Genomic DNA, 15,874 nt, shown 5'->3' on the forward strand with positions numbered 1-15,874 from the left:
CAAAGGCTCGGAAAGTCAAGAGCACAACAAGCTAGGCTGGTAAGCTCTCGACAGAGCCGCTGAAAACCACTCGAATCACGACTCCAATACTCGAAAACGACTCGCACGGGGTGGACAGAAGCTACTAGCTACTAGGAAAAGCCGTCCTCAAAGCAAATCCCAACAGAGAGAAGCCCAAAACCGCCGGTAGACACGAGTTGAAGCGCGATGGTTAGTCCAAGAGGAGTCTTGGAAAATGCGAGACCAAGCAAGGCGGAGAGAAGCCACACCACAGCAACGCCGAGAGAAGCCCGCACCGCCACCAGAAACGCCAGGAAGAAGGAGATCTAGAAGTAGATCTACAAGTGAGAACTTGCCCCGCCGCCAGAGAGGCGAGTCGCTAGGGAAGAAACCAAGCCTCCGCCTTGATCTGTCGCCGTCTACAGGCAATAGAGGCAGAGAGCATGAGATTCCGACCACCGAGAACGGCCGACACGCACGGCGGACCCTCAACTCTCACCGCGAGAAACAGGACCGAAACAAGACTTCCGAATCTTCAAGTGCACAAATGAAATCGGACAGAAAGAACCTAGAGCCCTCTCACGGCACCGGTCGCAACCGGTCACCGGAGAGGCAAGCAATTGACGGCGACTGTGTTGTTCTCGGTGAGAAGAATGGAGGAAAGTCGCCCACGCGTGCTACTCACGCGCCCGACTTTTTGGTTTTTTTAAATCCAACTTGTTATTTTTGTTATATACGTTATTCAAAATTTCTCCATAGACATACATATATGTAAAAAAATTAACGATCCTTTATTGGAAAACTTTATTGAATATAATCCCATGGCATGTTTAAATTTCTTTTTAATACAATCGGCGAATATTCGTGTTACACACAAGGTTTTTTTCATGTTTTTATTTTTTGTTTCATAACTTTACTACTGAAAAGGATGAATGAGATACATTTTTAAAAGGTTTGCTTCTTCTAATTTTCTTCTTATTATCTTTTTGACGTCACCACTCCCTACTAGTTTCCTCTTATATTCAATGAAAAAGCATTTTCTCTTTTCTTTAACAAATGGAGTAACGAGTATATATTATTTGCACGTTTTCCCTATCTAATAACAAGGGTAATTCCGTAAATCTCACTTCAACAACTAATAATTAATGTGCCGGAATCGCAACTTCTTAAACTTCTACCAATACTAATACGCCACGTCATCATCCTTCCCTGTCGGAGACGTTTCATTCTCTGGCCTTAGTGGCATTTTCCGTAAATAAACTCGTAATCTGTGGGCGAAACCTTTGTGTCGTGTTTATAGTCCACCGCGAAAACTCTCCACATTCTCTCTATTATTCGCCACAACAAGAAAAACCAAAACCCAATTTTGTTACCTCTTTCCTCAATCCTTAAGTCAAAAGCTCCAATTTTTTTTTTGGGTTTTTGATTATCTTCAATCGGAATTTCAGGTAAGAAAAAAAATCCGATCTTTAATCATCAAATCACCAACTGGGTCAACTCTATGATCAATCGATAAATTTCGTTTGATTTGGTTTTGCTTATTGTATCTTTGATTCTAGGTGGAGATATGGGTTCTGAAGGACCAAAATCAATAACGATTCATGTTACTGGTTTCAAGAAATTTCTTGGGGTTTCTGAGAATCCTACTGAGAAAATAGTTACTAATCTGAAATCTTATGTGGAGAAACGAGGTTTGCCTTCTGGGTTGTGTCTTGGTAGCTGTAGTGTTCTTGATACTGCAGGGGAAGGCGCAAAGTCTAAGCTTTATGAGGTTTTGGAGTCTAGTGTTGTGTCTGGAGATAAGAACAACAATGGAACTGTTGTCTGGGTAAGTCTTTTACTTATTTCTTAATCATCATTATCCTCTGTTTCTTGAATTCATCAATTAGTTTATTTAATCTACTTGACTGTTTATAGATTTGGACTATAGCTTAAGTTCTAGTCTTACTAGGATTTAGATTATCTTCTTGCCTTAGGATTTTGTGTTTTTTTTTGTTTTCTTTTCCTTTTTAGTTTGGGAATTGTATTTTCATATATATAAGGTTTTAAGCTCTTGTTGGTGATCATCATTCAAAAAGTTAAGAGAGCTTTAGTGTAGTCGGTTTCACCGAGGGAAAGAGAGTTGTCTCTTTGGGAGCTTTGCTTAATTAAAGCGTTTGGACTTTGAATTGTGTTCGACCTGCAACAAACAATCTATAAGAGATGACATCAATAGTAACTACGTGAACAGAGGGAGGTTTGGATGGGTTAGAGAAGAACCAAGACGATACTAGAAAGATTAGTATCGTATCTGCGGCGAATTTAGCGTAAAATACATCTGCTACATTCCTAGAGTTACCACTTTTAGCTTTGGGAAGCATTGGTATGCCAAACATTATGAAATTCAAAGGAACAGTGGATGGAGAGGAAGTCATTATTGTAGTGGATAGTGGAACAAGTATGAACTTCGTAGCTTCTTGGCTGACTGATAAGCTTGACAGAACTATTGAACCAACACCCCGTTTTCGTGCTCGTTTAGGTGATAGACGTATTCAATCTTTCCAAGGGAAGTACTCCAACTTGCCTATCATAATTGGATCAGAAACTCTCTCTGTTGATTGTTTCTTATTTCCATTGGGAGGAGCCGATATCATATTTGGTGGTCAATGGTTGGCTTCCCTCGGAGATGTTATTGCAAACTGGAAAAGCATGTTTTTAAGCATCACTCAAGATGGCCGCAATATACGATTGAATGGTGACCCTACGTTAGCTCGTGGACCTAAAAAATTGCATGAAGTTGATCATTGCGCTTGGTTATGGACGGTGTGAGACAATTTATAGACTTAGAACTTTGATGGAGTGTGATTCAGCTGTGTTTCCTTTTCCATCTTCAGTGATGAGTCGGTCTTCGTGTTTGCCTATATTCGTGGTTCTTGATTTGTTTTTCTTTTTGGTTACATTTGGTTGTTAAGGTCTTAGACAATTTAGGTTTTGTAAGAACTTCTAACTTCGAAATAAAAAAAACTTGTTTCTTTTCGTGTGATTTGAGTGTTTTCCTGATGGTTTAAAGATCTAAAAACGAAAGCTTCTCTTGATTCTGGTGCTTCTTTAGCTTCATCTCGGGGTGAATAGCGGAGCGACAAAATTCGCCATTGAAAGACAGGCAGTGAACGAAGCTCATTTCCGTTGTCCTGATGAATTGGGCTGGCAACCACAGGTAAAACAATAGTAATTGCTTATGAATCCACTCCAATATGATCCGCAATGCAATCCGAGAAATACACTAATTGCGCCTCTCTTTAACGATTCATTACACAGCGGCTTCCCATAGTTGTTGAAGATGGAAGCATTTCAAAGGCAAAAGAGGTAACATACACAAAACTCACGTTTTTTTTGCTTCCTGCAAGACATTCTAATTTGGATATGAATATTGTTTTTTTGTATGTCCTGAAGACTTCATGCTCGACCGAGTCCATTGTCCAGTTATTAAAGAAGAAAGGCTTCGAGGTTGTTCAATCAGACGATGCTGGACGTTTTGTATGCAACTACGTGTACTATCACTCTCTAAGGTTCGCAGAGCAAAAGGGACACAAGTCTCTATTCGTTCACGTTCCTCTCTTCTCCAAAATCGATGAAGATACTCAAATGCAGTTCGTGGCCTCACTCTTGGAGGCAATTGCAGCTACTTGCTAGTGTTTTTAATCCACTAAAGCCAAATATTGTAAGTATACTCTATGTATATGATCCATTTGTCTTTCTTCGAAGCTCTTTGTGTTCTTTTGTTGGAGGGTTTGGGGATATAAAAAGACGATTGCTTTTGGCTCTCAAAGATCCTTTGTGATTGTCTCTGTAATAAAAAGAAGTCTCTCTATTCATAATGTTAAAAACTTAAAAAGGTTGGATTTTTATGTTTTTCTCTGTGGATGTTTCCTAATTTGGTTTTGGTTTGACCAAAAAAATATCAATTTTGGTTAACTTTGCTGCCTTTCGGTTCATTTTGGTTAATTTAGCATAAATTTCGATAATTTTGTTGTAATATTGGTAATTGCAGTTTAATTTAACGTAATTCTTTTTGTAATTTCGGTTTAGTGGGTCGGAACCGAACCGGTTACCGAATTTTCTTTGCTTCCTATTGCCGATGAGTTTTCAGCTCAAAAGTCAAAACCGAATTGGTCTATTTTCGGTTCGGTTTAGTTCGTCCAATTCTGTTCGGTCCGAATGCCCAGGCTTTGTATAAACCGGTTTCTTGTGAAGACAGTGATACTTGTTGTGCAAGGAGCAAAAGAACGCATTCAATTTTTTGTCCTTTAATCTTGATTCAAATGCGAAATAGGACTTGTAGAGAGATTACTTTCTTTATACTTTTGTATTGTAAGCTTGATTCAAAGTGTGGGGGACATGCGAGGGCCTCAAGCTTTATACTTTCTTCGCAGAACAACGACGTTAGCTCAACATTTGTGTCCTCTTGCACCGCTTATTGTGACGCCTCGTATGGAGTTTAGTTCGTTTCTTGAAGAAAATCCTAGCGACGTCGTTTATACCCATAACCGTAAAATTGATGAATTGATTAAATCCGGGAACTTGGTATCTGCACATGAAGTGTTCGATGGAATGTCTGTACGAGATGTTGTTACTTATAATCTTCTTATTTCTGGGAATAGTCGAAATGGGTGTTCTTTAAGAGCTATTGAAATTTATGCGGAGATGGTTTCTTGTGGTCTTAGAGAAAGCGCTTCTACGTTTCCTTCTGTTCTGAGTGTATGTAGTGATGAATTGTTCTGTAGAGAAGGGATTCAAGTTCATTGTAGGGTGATTTCTCTTGGGTTTGGATGTAATATGTTCGTAAGGTCTGCACTTGTGGGTCTTTATGCGTCATTTTGGCTTTTTGATGTTGCGTTGAAGTTGTTTGATGAAATGCCTGAGAGAAATTTAGCTGTCTGCAATTTGCTGTTGAAATGTTTTTGCGAGACCGGAGAGTCCAAGCGATTGTTTGGAGTGTACTGTAGGATGGAACTTGAAGGTGTAGCTAAAAATGGGTTAACTTATTGTTATTTGCTCCGCGGTTGTTCTAATGATCAGTTGTTATATGTAGGGAAGCAATTGCATTCCCTAGTGATTAAATCTGGATGGGACATTTCTAATATATTTGTTGCTAATGCGCTTGTGGACTATTACTCTGCTTGTGGCGATTTATCCGGTTCTATAAAATCATTCAATGTTGTCCCAGAAAAAGATGTAATATCGTGGAACTCGATTGTTTCCGTGTGTGCAGATTACGGGTCTGTGCTTGATTCTCTTGGTTTGTTTAGCAAGATGCAGTTTTGGGGGAAGAGACCTTCGATACGGTCATTCATGTCATTTTTGAATGTCTGTAGCAGAAACAGTGATATTCAGTCCGGGAAGCAGATCCATTGCTATGTTCTCAAAATGGGTTTCGACGTTTCAAGTCTTCTTGTCCAGTCTTCTCTTATCGACATGTATGGCAAATGCAATGAGATTGAGAGTTCTGTCTTGGCTTACCAGAGTTTGCCTTGCCTGACTCTGGAGTGCTGTAACTCGCTGATGACTTCTCTGATGCACTGTGGCATCACAAAAGATATCATTGAGATGTTTGGTTTGATGGTTGATGAAGGAACTGGAATCGACGAAGTCACTCTTTCTACTGTCCTCAAGGCTTTATCACTCTCTTTACCAGAAAGTTTACATAGCTGCACGCTTGTACATTGTTGTGCCATCAAATCTGGTTATGCAGCTGATGTTGCAGTCTCATGCTCTCTAATTGATACGTATTCAAAGAGCGGTCAGAATGAAGTATCTCGGAAGGTGTTTGATGAGCTTGATTCACCTAACATCTTCTGCTTGACTTCGATCATCAATGGCTATGCTAGAAATGGCATGGGAAGAGACTGTGTTGAGATGCTGAGAGAGATGGATCAAAAGAATCTCATACCAGACGAAGTTACAATATTGTCGGTACTATCAGGGTGCAGTCATTCTGGGCTTGTTGAAGAAGGCGAGCTGATTTTTGACTCATTGGAATTGAAGTACGGAATTTCTCCAGGAAGGAAACTCTATGCATGCTTGGTGGATTTGCTAGGACGTGCTGGTTTGGTGGAAAAAGCCGAAAGGCTACTTCTTCAGGCACATGGAGATGCAGACTGCATCGCGTGGAGCTCACTACTGCAGAGCTGCAGGATCCATAGAAACGAAAGAATAGGAAGAAGAGCAGCAGAGGTCTTGATGGATCTTGAACCTGAGAATTTCGCTGTTTACATTCAAGTTTCGAAATTCTACTTTGAGATCGGTGATTTTGAAATCTCCAGACAAATCAGAGAGATCGCTGCTTCACGAGAGCTCATGAGGGAGATTGGTTACAGTTCAGTTGTTGTGAAAAACTGAGAACGCAAAATTGAAGGACAAAGTTTTTGCTTCAGCTTCATGAAAAAGAAGAGCGAACCCAATTGCAAAGTTCACACCAATTTTCAACATATCTGAAATGGGTTCTTTCGCTTGAAGCCAGACCACATGATTGTCACTCTACAGAGACAACACAAGAGGAATATGAGATTTTTTATTTGCCAGGTTGGTGCAACAAACTCATTGACCTCGTCTATTTTTGTCTTTTAATATACTATAGAATATAGAATGTCTGTTCGTCGTTCTTCAAAACCACATCATGTCTAAAAATCTAAAAGTAGTATCTTGAGGTAAAAAAGCTGAGAGATTTTCAGGGACTTCTTTCTTGTTTTGTTTTTATTTCAAATCTCATGGGACAATCATTTTTATCATGAACAAGTTGACCACAAAGGTTTTGTGTAGAGGTTTTGGAGTAAAGCAAAGAAGTGAAAAAGCACATGACTTGTGCTTTAAGCATAGATATATAGAAAAACAAGGCCTTATCTTCATGTACTTTTAAGCCAAGCCAATAAACCCCATTAATTACTCTGCATATAAATTCAACCCGAAACCAATCATCTCTAGCAAAGAAATAAGGAATCTCATTAGTAGGCACTGGATTTAATAATCAAACAGAAATCTTCTCTTGGCGTTTTGATTGAGGCATATGATGGATAAGCTCTTCATTGTTTCCCTTATTGGTCTGTTAATGGTAGCTTCAGGGAAAATGGTGTACACCGATCTCGACATCCTTGAGGAGCTTGAGAAATTTGATGTATTGTTAGATGATGATGAAACAAAGCTCTTTGATTTGCCTTCATTCACAAGCCGACATTCTGGTAAGAATCTGGTGAATGTGGATACATTCGGTGCAGCTGGAGATGGAGTTTCTGATGATACTCAGGTGCGTTTGAGAACATTTTGCTTATTCATGAGAATGATAGGTTGTCTAGATACCTAAAACGCTATCAGTTCTATGTCTGGAATAAAACATATCCCTAGACTTGAAATTATGGAGAAAATGTATACACAAGTTGTGTGCATTGTAGACTTAAAATATTGATTTTGCTTGGTTTAATTCAATCCCTTCCCAAATCAGGCATTCATAAGCGCATGGAGCAAAGCCTGCGGTACATCAAAATCTGTGTTTCTGGTTCCAGAAGGACGGCGATATTTAGTAAATGCAACAAAGTTCAATGGTCCATGTGAACAAAAGTTGATCATTCAGGTCAAGTTTAACATTTTAAGTCCTGAGTTTTTGTTATCTTCAGTAGGAAAACAGAAACTAGACCATAGCAATATATACAAGTATGTCGTATACAATTCAGAAACTTTGTCTTTGTTTACAGATTGACGGAACAATAGTGGCACCAGATGAGCCCAGCAATTGGGATTCAAAGTTCCAAAGAATTTGGCTCGAGTTTTCAAAACTCAAAGGGGTCGTGTTTCAAGGCAAAGGAGTTATAGATGGTTCAGGCAGCAAATGGTGGGCTGCTTCTTGCAAGAAAAACAAGTCTAATGTAAAATCTTCTATACCCAAATTTAGCTTTCTTTATCACAAAAATAAATGCCTCGAGATTTAGAATAGAATCTTACACATCTTTCTTTCTCTCTTACAGCCTTGCAAAAGCGCACCAACGGTAAGAAACCATTGCCTTCATCATTTAGCAGTTATTCCTTACAAATGGCTGCTTATTTAGTTTGGTTCAACAATCTGTTTTTGTTTTCCCCTGCAGGCACTAACTATAGAATCTAGTTCGGGTGTGAAAGTAAGTGGCTTGACGATCCAGAACAGCCAGCAGATGAATTTCATCATAGCAAGATCAGATTCAGTTCGAGTCTCCAAGGTTATGGTCTCTTCTCCAGGAGATAGTCCCAACACTGATGGCATCCATATCACTGGATCTACCAATGTTATCCTTCAAGACTGTAAAATCGGCACAGGTAAACTTAATCAAATCTTTACTGAAATCAAATATTTAAACTTCAACTATGGATGTCATAACCTCTTAAGATTGTGGATTAAACAGGGGATGATTGTGTCTCCATTGTGAATGCGAGCTCGAATATAAAGATGAAGAACATCTATTGTGGACCTGGACATGGAATCAGGTACAGCTTCAAATTTCTAGATTACATCTGTTTCAAATCAAATTATAATTATTTGGAATTTCTTGCAGCATTGGAAGTCTTGGGAAGGATAACACGACAGGCATTGTAACTCAAGTTGTGTTGGACACTGCCTTATTGAGAGAGACAACTAATGGACTCAGAATCAAAACCTATCAGGTAAAAAAGCTTCAGTCTTTAAGAAAAACTTCGATTTGGCTAGATCGAGAACAATTTTATTTCATTGTTTATCTTTCGAACAGGGAGGTTCTGGTTACGTTCAAGGTATTCGATTCACAAACGTAGAGATGCAAGATGTCGCAAACCCGATACTCATTGATCAGTTCTACTGTGATTCTCCAACTACATGTCAAAACCAGGTTTCCTTACAATATAGCAATATAACCTCGTGATTGCGATTATTCCATCAAAACGAAACTCAAAGATGTAAACTCAGTTATGTTTTCTTTCTTTATTTGGTAAAATGCAGACCTCAGCGGTTAAAATCAGCCAGATAATGTACCGGAACATAACTGGGACAACAAAAAGTGAGAAGGCCATCAAATTTGCGTGCAGCGACACAGTCCCTTGCAGCCACATTGTCCTCAACAATGTGAATCTTGAAGGCAAAGACGGTCAAGTCGAAGCGTACTGTAACTCAGCTGAAGGATTTGGGTATGGAGTGATTCATCCGTCGGCGGATTGTCTCTACTCGCACGACGACAAGGGCTTGGACCAGACTCGCAAGTCAGAGGATGCCGAGACTGGCCACGACGAGCTTTGATGGTGATGTTCAAAGTGTTGTTGTAGTGAGGGATGATATGTAAAATAGTTTTATGAAGCATATGATACAGTAAAATGATTTTATTTTTGTTTTTATAATCAACCATAATTAAGGTTGTTGTTAACAGCATTTGTCCACCTTTTGTATCAAATGATTTTTTTTTAAAAAAAATTTTCATACAAAGTCATATGCAAGTATTCTTCAACATAAAAATTTAAATTTGAAGTTTATTGTTTATGAAATTTAAATACTTATTGATATTTAAGATTAGAGGAACAAGAACAACACATCACATGGGGACTCCAAAGGTCGCAATTGATATGAATTGTTTGGCACGTGTTAAAAACTCTTCCCTTTTTTCACAATTATTATTTTCTATTTTTTTGTCAAACAATTATCTTCTAATTAAAAGTCCCAATTTGTGTGTAGCTGTAAACATCAATGACCAATGCCAACCCATTTATTTACTCTTTCAATAACACAACTCAACAACTACATCACCTAAGAATAAGATCTAGTCTTGGCTTGCAATTTGCCTGTAATGTGAAATCAAAATGACCAATTTATATCATTATATGGTATATAATAACAACAATATTTTTTAAATTCTTTCATAAGGTATAGAATTATAAGTGAATTGGTTTTGTCTATATCCAGAAGAATGCAAATAAAGAAATAATTTCCTTAAAACGAAGAAATAACCAAACTATACGGTATAATGGACCCGGGGAATCTAAGACGTGCGAGAATAATGATTTTGTTTACCATGTTCATTCCATTTCCACCTTATTCCAAATTATTTTGAACAAGTAGATTAGAGACTAGAGAGAGTGCAAGTTGTGAAGAAGCACAACGTTTTTGGGTTTTCTCTCTAAAAAAACAAACTAAGGAGATCTCTATAGTTGTGGCAGAGAAAAAAAGCTTCTAAGGTAAAATCACAAAAAGCTTCACTTTTCAACATCTTATTGACTCAGATTGCATTAGCTTTCAAGTTCTGATAAATTGTCTCAAAAAGGTTTATGACTTTTAGAATTACTCTTTTTGATATATAAGTACATTGTTCAATTGATAATGCAGATCCAGATCATTGTTTTTTTTTTCAGCTTTTGAAACTGAACATTCACAAATCCAACCCAACATCATATTTCTTTGTGACATATCTTTTTTCCTTTAGTAGGTTAATGAACACCATTGTTTTTTTTTTTTTGTTTTCTTTATGATTTTCAAGTAATACAAGTACAAATAAAGCTTCATCTACAATGTTTTCAGTTTGAAAAGAAGCCAAAAAAACAATTTTGTTACAAAAGTCATTAGAGAATTAACAAAGTTTTGAAGCAGAGGAGGAATGTTCAATGTTAGAAAAATAGGACCAAAAGTCAACATCACTTTTAACAAAAAAAAAAAAAAAAAAAAAAACGAGTACAACTGTAACATTTACTTCGACTTTATCTACGAGAGGATTGAGCAAGTGGGATGCAATTGACTAAAGATGCATCACAAACCAACACAAATCATAGCTCATAGTTATAATATATAAGACTAATCATTTCCTTTTCTCTTAGAGTTGTTTAGTTTTAGACTATAATAATAAGAGATGAGAGAATGTGATGCTAGTAACTCTTATTTAAATGAGGAATATAAACAAGATCTGGTCCTGACATTGTTATGAATCTTCAAATTCAGGACACAAACTAAGATCTCTAGTAGAAGAGAAGAAACATTTCCTCCATGTTTAAGTTTTGAGATTCTGGAGAGTTTCAAGTCCTGTGGAGAAAAATGTCACCATTGATGAAGTTCTTTCTCTTTCTCTATGATTATCTTTCACCTTCCTCTTGGTTTCTGGTAAATCATTTCTTCTTTCTCTCTGTTTCACATACTCTTGATGATTCTTGATTTCACATAATATTTAATCCTTTGTTTTTTTTTTGGTTTTTTGGGGTTTAAGGTCCAAAGACACAACTTAGCAGCATTATCAGATACTACAGATGATGTTGTGAGAAGTGGCATAATTGGAGAGATTATATACATTTGGAAGCAGACAAGAATCTTTGTCTTTATACCAATCTTGAAATGTTTAGTGACAATATGTTTGGTCATGTCCCTTTTGTTGTTCATAGAAAGAGTTTATATGAGCATAGTTGTAGTGTTTGTGAAATTACTTAGAAGAACACCTGAGAAAGTACACAAATGGGAAGCTATAAACGACGATGATCTTGAGCTGGCCAACACAAACTACCCAATGGTTCTCATTCAGATCCCAATGTACAATGAAAAAGAGGTAATTCTCATTTTGTTGTAACCAAGAAAATTTTAAATTAATATACATATATTATATATACAATCCTAATGAAGGAACCATATTCTTGTTGTTGTCACAGGTTTGTCAGTTGTCTATAGGAGCAGCATGTAGACTTTCTTGGCCATTGGATCGAATGATAATTCAAGTTCTTGATGATTCCACAGATCCAGCTAGTAAGGTCCTTTGTTCAATTTTTTGCCCCCCAAGAATCTTTGGTTTGTGTATGATTGGTTCTTCATCCATGGAACGTTTTTGACATATGAAATGATTTGGAAAAGACAGGAATTGGTGAATGCGGAATGCGATAAATGGGCGAGAAAAGGTATAAACATAATGTCAGAGATTCGAGACAACAGAATCGGATACAAAGCAGGAGCATTAAAGGCAGGAATGATGCACAACTATGTGAAACAATGCGAGTTTGTCGCCATTTTCGATGCTGATTTTCAGCCTGATCCTGACTTTCTTGAACGAACCATTCCTTTTCTTATTCACAACCATGAAATCTCTCTGGTCCAATGCCGTTGGAAGTTTGGTAAAGTCATATCTTTTTGAAAAATAATAGTTATTAAGTTAAGTCAAATTGGCTAATGGAGAGAATGTGTTACATGTAGTGAATGCAAACGAGTGCTTAATGACAAGAATGCAAGAGATGTCACTAAACTACCATTTTGTGGCTGAGCAAGAATCTGGATCGTCAATCCATGCTTTCTTTGGATTCAATGGAACCGCAGGTGTTTGGAGAATCGCAGCTTTAAACGAAGCTGGAGGATGGAAAGATCGAACAACCGTAGAAGACATGGATTTAGCTGTAAGAGCTTGTCTTCATGGTTGGAAATTTGTCTATGTCCATGACGTCGAGGTACTACTACTATAACCCTTTTAGACTTCAATCACTATATAACCAAGTACTTAAAAGATTTCATTCAAGACATTTATTTTTCTAAAATTCAGGTGAAAAATGAATTGCCAAGTACATTCAAAGCATACCGGTTTCAGCAACATAGATGGTCTTGTGGACCAGCTAATTTGTGGAGGAAGATGACAATGGAAATCTTACAGAACAAGAAAGTGTCGGCGTGGAAGAAATTGTATCTCATATACAATTTCTTCTTCATAAGGAAGATTGTAGTACACATCTTCACATTTGTCTTCTACTGTCTGATTTTACCAACAACTGTGCTATTCCCTGAGCTCCAAGTTCCTAAATGGGCAACTGTTTATTTTCCTACTACAATCACTATCCTTAACGCAATCGCAACACCTCGGTAACATCTCTTTCTACTCACTCTACTCCATATAAAAACTCTGTTTTCTCATCTCTTAGTTTTGATCAATAAATGTTTTCTCAAGTGCAGATCACTCCATCTTCTAGTCTTTTGGATCTTATTCGAGAATGTAATGTCGATGCATCGCACAAAAGCGACTTTCATCGGTTTACTAGAGGCAGGACGGGTTAACGAATGGGTTGTTACTGAAAAATTAGGTGACACCCTCAAGTCTAAGTTAATAGCTACAACTAAGCTTTATACCAGATTTGGACAAAGGTACTCTTAACTACAAAACACACACAATTACAATTTTTAAGCATTTTGAAATGTTGTAAGTAATTTTAGTTAACATTTTGCAGAATCAACTGGAGAGAACTCGTTGTTGGATTATATATATTCTTCTGCGGATGCTACGATTTCGCGTATGGAGGATCATACTTCTATGTCTATCTGTTTTTACAGTCTTGTGCATTTTTTGTTGCTGGAGTTGGTTATATTGGCACATTTGTTCCATCTGTTTAGATTAGACTTTTGTATTTGAGAGCAAATGTGTTTTTGCTATTGATTAGACCCAATTAGAGATTGGATCTTGGTTAAACCAAGTTAACTCTTCCAATATTCATACTCAAAAGTGTATTTCTTATGTTGTTATAATCCAAAAACGTGCTTATCGATCGTTATACAAACGAACTTATCGTTAATCAATCATACATAACATTTTATGGTTTGTAGTTTTTTTGTTGTTGTTGCCAATTTGTGTTCTAGAAAAGAAAATTGAGAGAATTATACAAAAAATAAGTCAACGTCAATGATTTGAAGATGTTGAAAATGACGTGGCTTTTTCTTATTGGAAAGATGCCATCGACGGCCATTGACCCATCACGCATGTAAACCGCGTAAGCTCAAGGCCCCTCCACGAAAACATTCTTGCATTGGGCTTTGAAGGGTATTTTAGGTATTTAATGTGGTTATTTATGTGAATTGACTTTTTTAACCTCTGTCTCTATAAAGATCTTCTTCCGTTTTCGCAATTATGCGTTGTTTTGAAGCTTCTCTTTCAAATTCTGTTCGTCTCTCGCGATCTCTCTCTCTCTCTCAGATAGCTCCGGAACTTTGACGTAGAGGTACGATTGATCTAGATCTGAGCTTAATTCATTCTCAATTTCATAGATTCGAATACATTTGCAGGTTTGTTCATTGTGTTCTTAGGTTGCATCCTCGTTTTCGATTTGATGGTTTGGGGATTCGATATTTTTAGCTTCGATTTAGGTTTACGATGATGCGCATCTATTGATGTTTTGGTTGGGAATTCTGATTCGATATGTCTCTGTAGCGTTTAAGTCTGGATCTATGAGCATTTTCACTTCTTCTCGCTGTAATTGCTTTGTATAGATTCTGGATTTCTCGACGATCTATACGATGAGAGCATTAGGTTTTAGATCTGCGTTTATCTAATTGTACTTATGATCTGTTCATAGAGTTCTTTTTTTATAGTTAAACATATTGTTTTTTTTTTTTTTCTCTTGTGATCTATTTGTACTTTTGGAATTTGCTAATGCATTATGTGTGATACAGTGAAGCAGGATGGGTTTGTCATTCGCCAAGCTTTTTAGCCGGCTTTTTGCCAAGAAGGAGATGCGAATTCTCATGGTTGGTCTTGATGCTGCTGGTAAGACCACCATTTTGTACAAGCTCAAGCTCGGAGAGATTGTAACCACCATTCCTACTATTGGTGAGTTTAAACATCATTCCATTATTCAGTTTGCAAAAGCTTTGTTCTATCAACTTTGTTCATACTATTCATACAATTGTTTCCTTCCACTGGTCGTGATGATTAAATTACAAATTGTGGACAGGGTTCAATGTGGAAACTGTGGAGTACAAGAACATCAGTTTCACAGTGTGGGATGTCGGGGGTCAGGACAAGGTATAGGATTATCCAACTTTAAAGCATTAAGAAGTTCTTTTTTTACATCACAACCTGGGGATCTTTTTCCTACTGTGTCTTGGTATTGTTGTTGATGAAGTTAGTACCACACAAACTGACATGGTATAAAACCTGCACTTCTTGTTGTCAGATCCGTCCCTTGTGGAGGCACTACTTCCAGAACACTCAAGGTCTTATCTTTGTGGTGGACAGCAATGATAGAGACCGTGTTGTTGAGGCTAGAGATGAATTGCACAGAATGCTGAATGAGGTCTGTTTCCAGTGCTATCTGCCTGTTGTATTGAATTCATTCATTTCTAGATGATTCCAGTGTTTCTTGATAGTAGTAAGACCGCTCTAGTCAACTTACCAAACACTTGTCGGGTTTTATACAGGATGAGCTGCGTGATGCTGTTCTGCTCGTGTTTGCTAACAAACAGGATCTCCCAAATGCTATGAATGCAGCTGAAATCACTGATAAGCTTGGTCTCCACTCTCTCCGTCAGCGTCACTGGTAAATAAACCATATACTCTCCCCTGCTTCCCTCATGTTGATTTGTTCTCCTACACATAACATTTCTTATGATATAGTTCCAAAGATTTATATCACTGGTCTGATTAATTTACGTCTACGAACTCTCTCCAGGTACATCCAGAGCACATGTGCCACTTCAGGTGAGGGGCTTTACGAAGGTCTTGACTGGTTGTCCAACAACATTGCCGGCAAGGTAAAATGTCACAAACAACAATTTAATTTTGTCTATCAGTATTTTCAAGCAAATTGTCATTCTTTCTTCTGTGTTCTTGTTACCGGTTGTGCAGGCGTAGAGGGAAAGTTCGTGGCCGAGTTGATTTGCTGAGCAAATCTGGATGCAGGGGCAAACATTATCTGAATTTTTTTTGTTGGTTTCCGCTTTTGTTATTGTTCTGCTTTTTTTTTTGGGATATGTGGATGGATTTTGTGATTGTTGTTCTGATTGTGTAAGCAGGGGTCTTTGTACGTAGAACTTAGAAAAACTACCTTTTATATAGTTTTGGTAAAACTGTAATCGAAGATTAATCTACTGCTTTCGTGGTTTCTGGCACATTTTACTTTTGCACTTTGATTC

At 37.6% G+C, this 15,874-nt stretch overlaps 6 protein-coding genes across 10 annotated transcripts; all 6 read left to right on the top strand.

Moving 5' to 3' along the window:
* Nucleotides 1-1,318: 1,318 nt before the first annotated feature.
* Nucleotides 1,319-3,887, top strand: LOC9326645 (pyrrolidone-carboxylate peptidase). The gene is made up of 5 exons (XM_002890537.2): nucleotides 1,319-1,448; nucleotides 1,560-1,828; nucleotides 3,092-3,196; nucleotides 3,298-3,345; nucleotides 3,433-3,887. Exons 2-5 carry the CDS (start codon nucleotides 1,568-1,570, stop codon nucleotides 3,670-3,672), a joined length of 654 nt encoding a protein of 217 aa, XP_002890583.1. The 5' UTR covers nucleotides 1,319-1,448; nucleotides 1,560-1,567; the 3' UTR covers nucleotides 3,673-3,887.
* A 160-nt stretch (nucleotides 3,888-4,047) lies between these two features.
* Nucleotides 4,048-5,619, top strand: LOC110225216 (pentatricopeptide repeat-containing protein At5g27110). Its single transcript, XM_021014371.1, is given in 2 exon segments — nucleotides 4,048-5,487; nucleotides 5,489-5,619. Coding segments are annotated over 2 exon segments (1,140 nt in total). The 5' UTR covers nucleotides 4,048-4,377; the 3' UTR covers nucleotides 5,519-5,619.
* LOC110225242 (pentatricopeptide repeat-containing protein At3g26782, mitochondrial-like) lies at nucleotides 5,542-6,378 on the top strand. Its single transcript, XM_021014468.1, has one exon. The coding sequence runs from the start codon at nucleotides 5,542-5,544 to the stop codon at nucleotides 6,376-6,378; it is 837 nt and encodes a 278-aa protein (XP_020870127.1).
* Nucleotide 6,379: 1 nt separating this feature from the next.
* Nucleotides 6,380-9,455, top strand: LOC9326646 (probable polygalacturonase At1g80170). Of its 3 annotated transcripts, none has more exons than XM_021014369.1 (10): nucleotides 6,380-6,561; nucleotides 7,092-7,279; nucleotides 7,475-7,603; nucleotides 7,725-7,895; nucleotides 7,995-8,015; nucleotides 8,112-8,319; nucleotides 8,406-8,487; nucleotides 8,556-8,664; nucleotides 8,748-8,864; nucleotides 8,975-9,455. In XM_021014369.1, exons 2-10 carry the CDS (start codon nucleotides 7,103-7,105, stop codon nucleotides 9,266-9,268), a joined length of 1,308 nt encoding a protein of 435 aa, XP_020870028.1. In that variant the 5' UTR covers nucleotides 6,380-6,561; nucleotides 7,092-7,102; the 3' UTR covers nucleotides 9,269-9,455. The 3 variants fall into 3 exon arrangements, with proteins under 3 accessions (XP_020870028.1, XP_020870029.1, XP_020870027.1); XM_021014370.1 differs by having other exon boundaries at nucleotides 7,098-7,279; XM_021014368.1 differs by lacking the exon at nucleotides 6,380-6,561 and having other exon boundaries at nucleotides 6,584-7,279.
* A 485-nt stretch (nucleotides 9,456-9,940) lies between these two features.
* Nucleotides 9,941-13,524, top strand: LOC9326647 (probable mannan synthase 3). Of its 3 annotated transcripts, XM_021014365.1 has the most exons (9): nucleotides 9,941-10,197; nucleotides 10,952-11,110; nucleotides 11,214-11,546; nucleotides 11,647-11,745; nucleotides 11,850-12,102; nucleotides 12,182-12,429; nucleotides 12,522-12,835; nucleotides 12,926-13,114; nucleotides 13,198-13,492. In XM_021014365.1, the coding sequence occupies exons 2-9, from the start codon at nucleotides 11,045-11,047 to the stop codon at nucleotides 13,358-13,360; spliced, it is 1,665 nt and encodes a 554-aa protein (XP_020870024.1). In that variant the 5' UTR covers nucleotides 9,941-10,197; nucleotides 10,952-11,044; the 3' UTR covers nucleotides 13,361-13,492. The 3 variants fall into 3 exon arrangements, with proteins under 3 accessions (XP_020870024.1, XP_002890585.1, XP_020870026.1); XM_002890539.2 differs by lacking the exon at nucleotides 9,941-10,197 and having other exon boundaries at nucleotides 10,576-11,110; nucleotides 13,198-13,510; XM_021014367.1 differs by lacking the exons at nucleotides 9,941-10,197; nucleotides 10,952-11,110 and having other exon boundaries at nucleotides 11,454-11,546; nucleotides 11,647-11,740; nucleotides 13,198-13,524.
* A 330-nt stretch (nucleotides 13,525-13,854) lies between these two features.
* LOC9326648 (ADP-ribosylation factor 2-B) lies at nucleotides 13,855-15,852 on the top strand. Its single transcript, XM_021014378.1, has 7 exons — nucleotides 13,855-13,962; nucleotides 14,414-14,570; nucleotides 14,695-14,765; nucleotides 14,917-15,036; nucleotides 15,161-15,279; nucleotides 15,412-15,493; nucleotides 15,588-15,852. The coding sequence occupies exons 2-7, from the start codon at nucleotides 14,423-14,425 to the stop codon at nucleotides 15,591-15,593; spliced, it is 546 nt and encodes a 181-aa protein (XP_020870037.1). The 5' UTR covers nucleotides 13,855-13,962; nucleotides 14,414-14,422; the 3' UTR covers nucleotides 15,594-15,852.
* The last annotated feature ends 22 nt before the right edge of the window (nucleotides 15,853-15,874 follow it).

This window comes from Arabidopsis lyrata (genome assembly GCF_000004255.2).
Source record: "Arabidopsis lyrata subsp. lyrata unplaced genomic scaffold ARALYscaffold_1, whole genome shotgun sequence".
In the NCBI taxonomy this organism is placed as follows: Eukaryota; Viridiplantae; Streptophyta; class Magnoliopsida; order Brassicales; family Brassicaceae; genus Arabidopsis; species Arabidopsis lyrata.

Excerpts from the sequence above, each read along its gene's own strand:
- LOC9326646 (XM_021014368.1), top strand. The coding sequence starts at position 7,043 with ATGATGGATAAGCTCTTCATTGTTTCCCTTATTGGTCTGTTAATGGTA. Across the intron at positions 7,604-7,724 it reads AACAAAAGTTGATCATTCAG|ATTGACGGAACAATAGTGGC; the intron begins GTCAAGTTTAAC and ends CTTTGTTTACAG. Across the intron at positions 8,665-8,747 it reads TCAGAATCAAAACCTATCAG|GGAGGTTCTGGTTACGTTCA; the intron begins GTAAAAAAGCTT and ends TCTTTCGAACAG.
- LOC9326647 (XM_021014365.1), top strand. The coding sequence starts at position 11,045 with ATGTCACCATTGATGAAGTTCTTTCTCTTTCTCTATGATTATCTTTCA. Across the intron at positions 11,111-11,213 it reads CACCTTCCTCTTGGTTTCTG|GTCCAAAGACACAACTTAGC; the intron begins GTAAATCATTTC and ends TTGGGGTTTAAG. Across the intron at positions 12,836-12,925 it reads AACGCAATCGCAACACCTCG|ATCACTCCATCTTCTAGTCT; the intron begins GTAACATCTCTT and ends TCTCAAGTGCAG.
- LOC9326648 (XM_021014378.1), top strand. The coding sequence starts at position 14,423 with ATGGGTTTGTCATTCGCCAAGCTTTTTAGCCGGCTTTTTGCCAAGAAG. Across the intron at positions 14,571-14,694 it reads AACCACCATTCCTACTATTG|GGTTCAATGTGGAAACTGTG; the intron begins GTGAGTTTAAAC and ends AATTGTGGACAG. Across the intron at positions 15,037-15,160 it reads TGCACAGAATGCTGAATGAG|GATGAGCTGCGTGATGCTGT; the intron begins GTCTGTTTCCAG and ends GGTTTTATACAG.
- LOC110225242 (XM_021014468.1), top strand. The coding sequence starts at position 5,542 with ATGACTTCTCTGATGCACTGTGGCATCACAAAAGATATCATTGAGATG.
- LOC9326645 (XM_002890537.2), top strand. The coding sequence starts at position 1,568 with ATGGGTTCTGAAGGACCAAAATCAATAACGATTCATGTTACTGGTTTC. Across the intron at positions 1,829-3,091 it reads ACAATGGAACTGTTGTCTGG|CTTCATCTCGGGGTGAATAG; the intron begins GTAAGTCTTTTA and ends GTGCTTCTTTAG. Across the intron at positions 3,197-3,297 it reads AATTGGGCTGGCAACCACAG|CGGCTTCCCATAGTTGTTGA; the intron begins GTAAAACAATAG and ends TTCATTACACAG.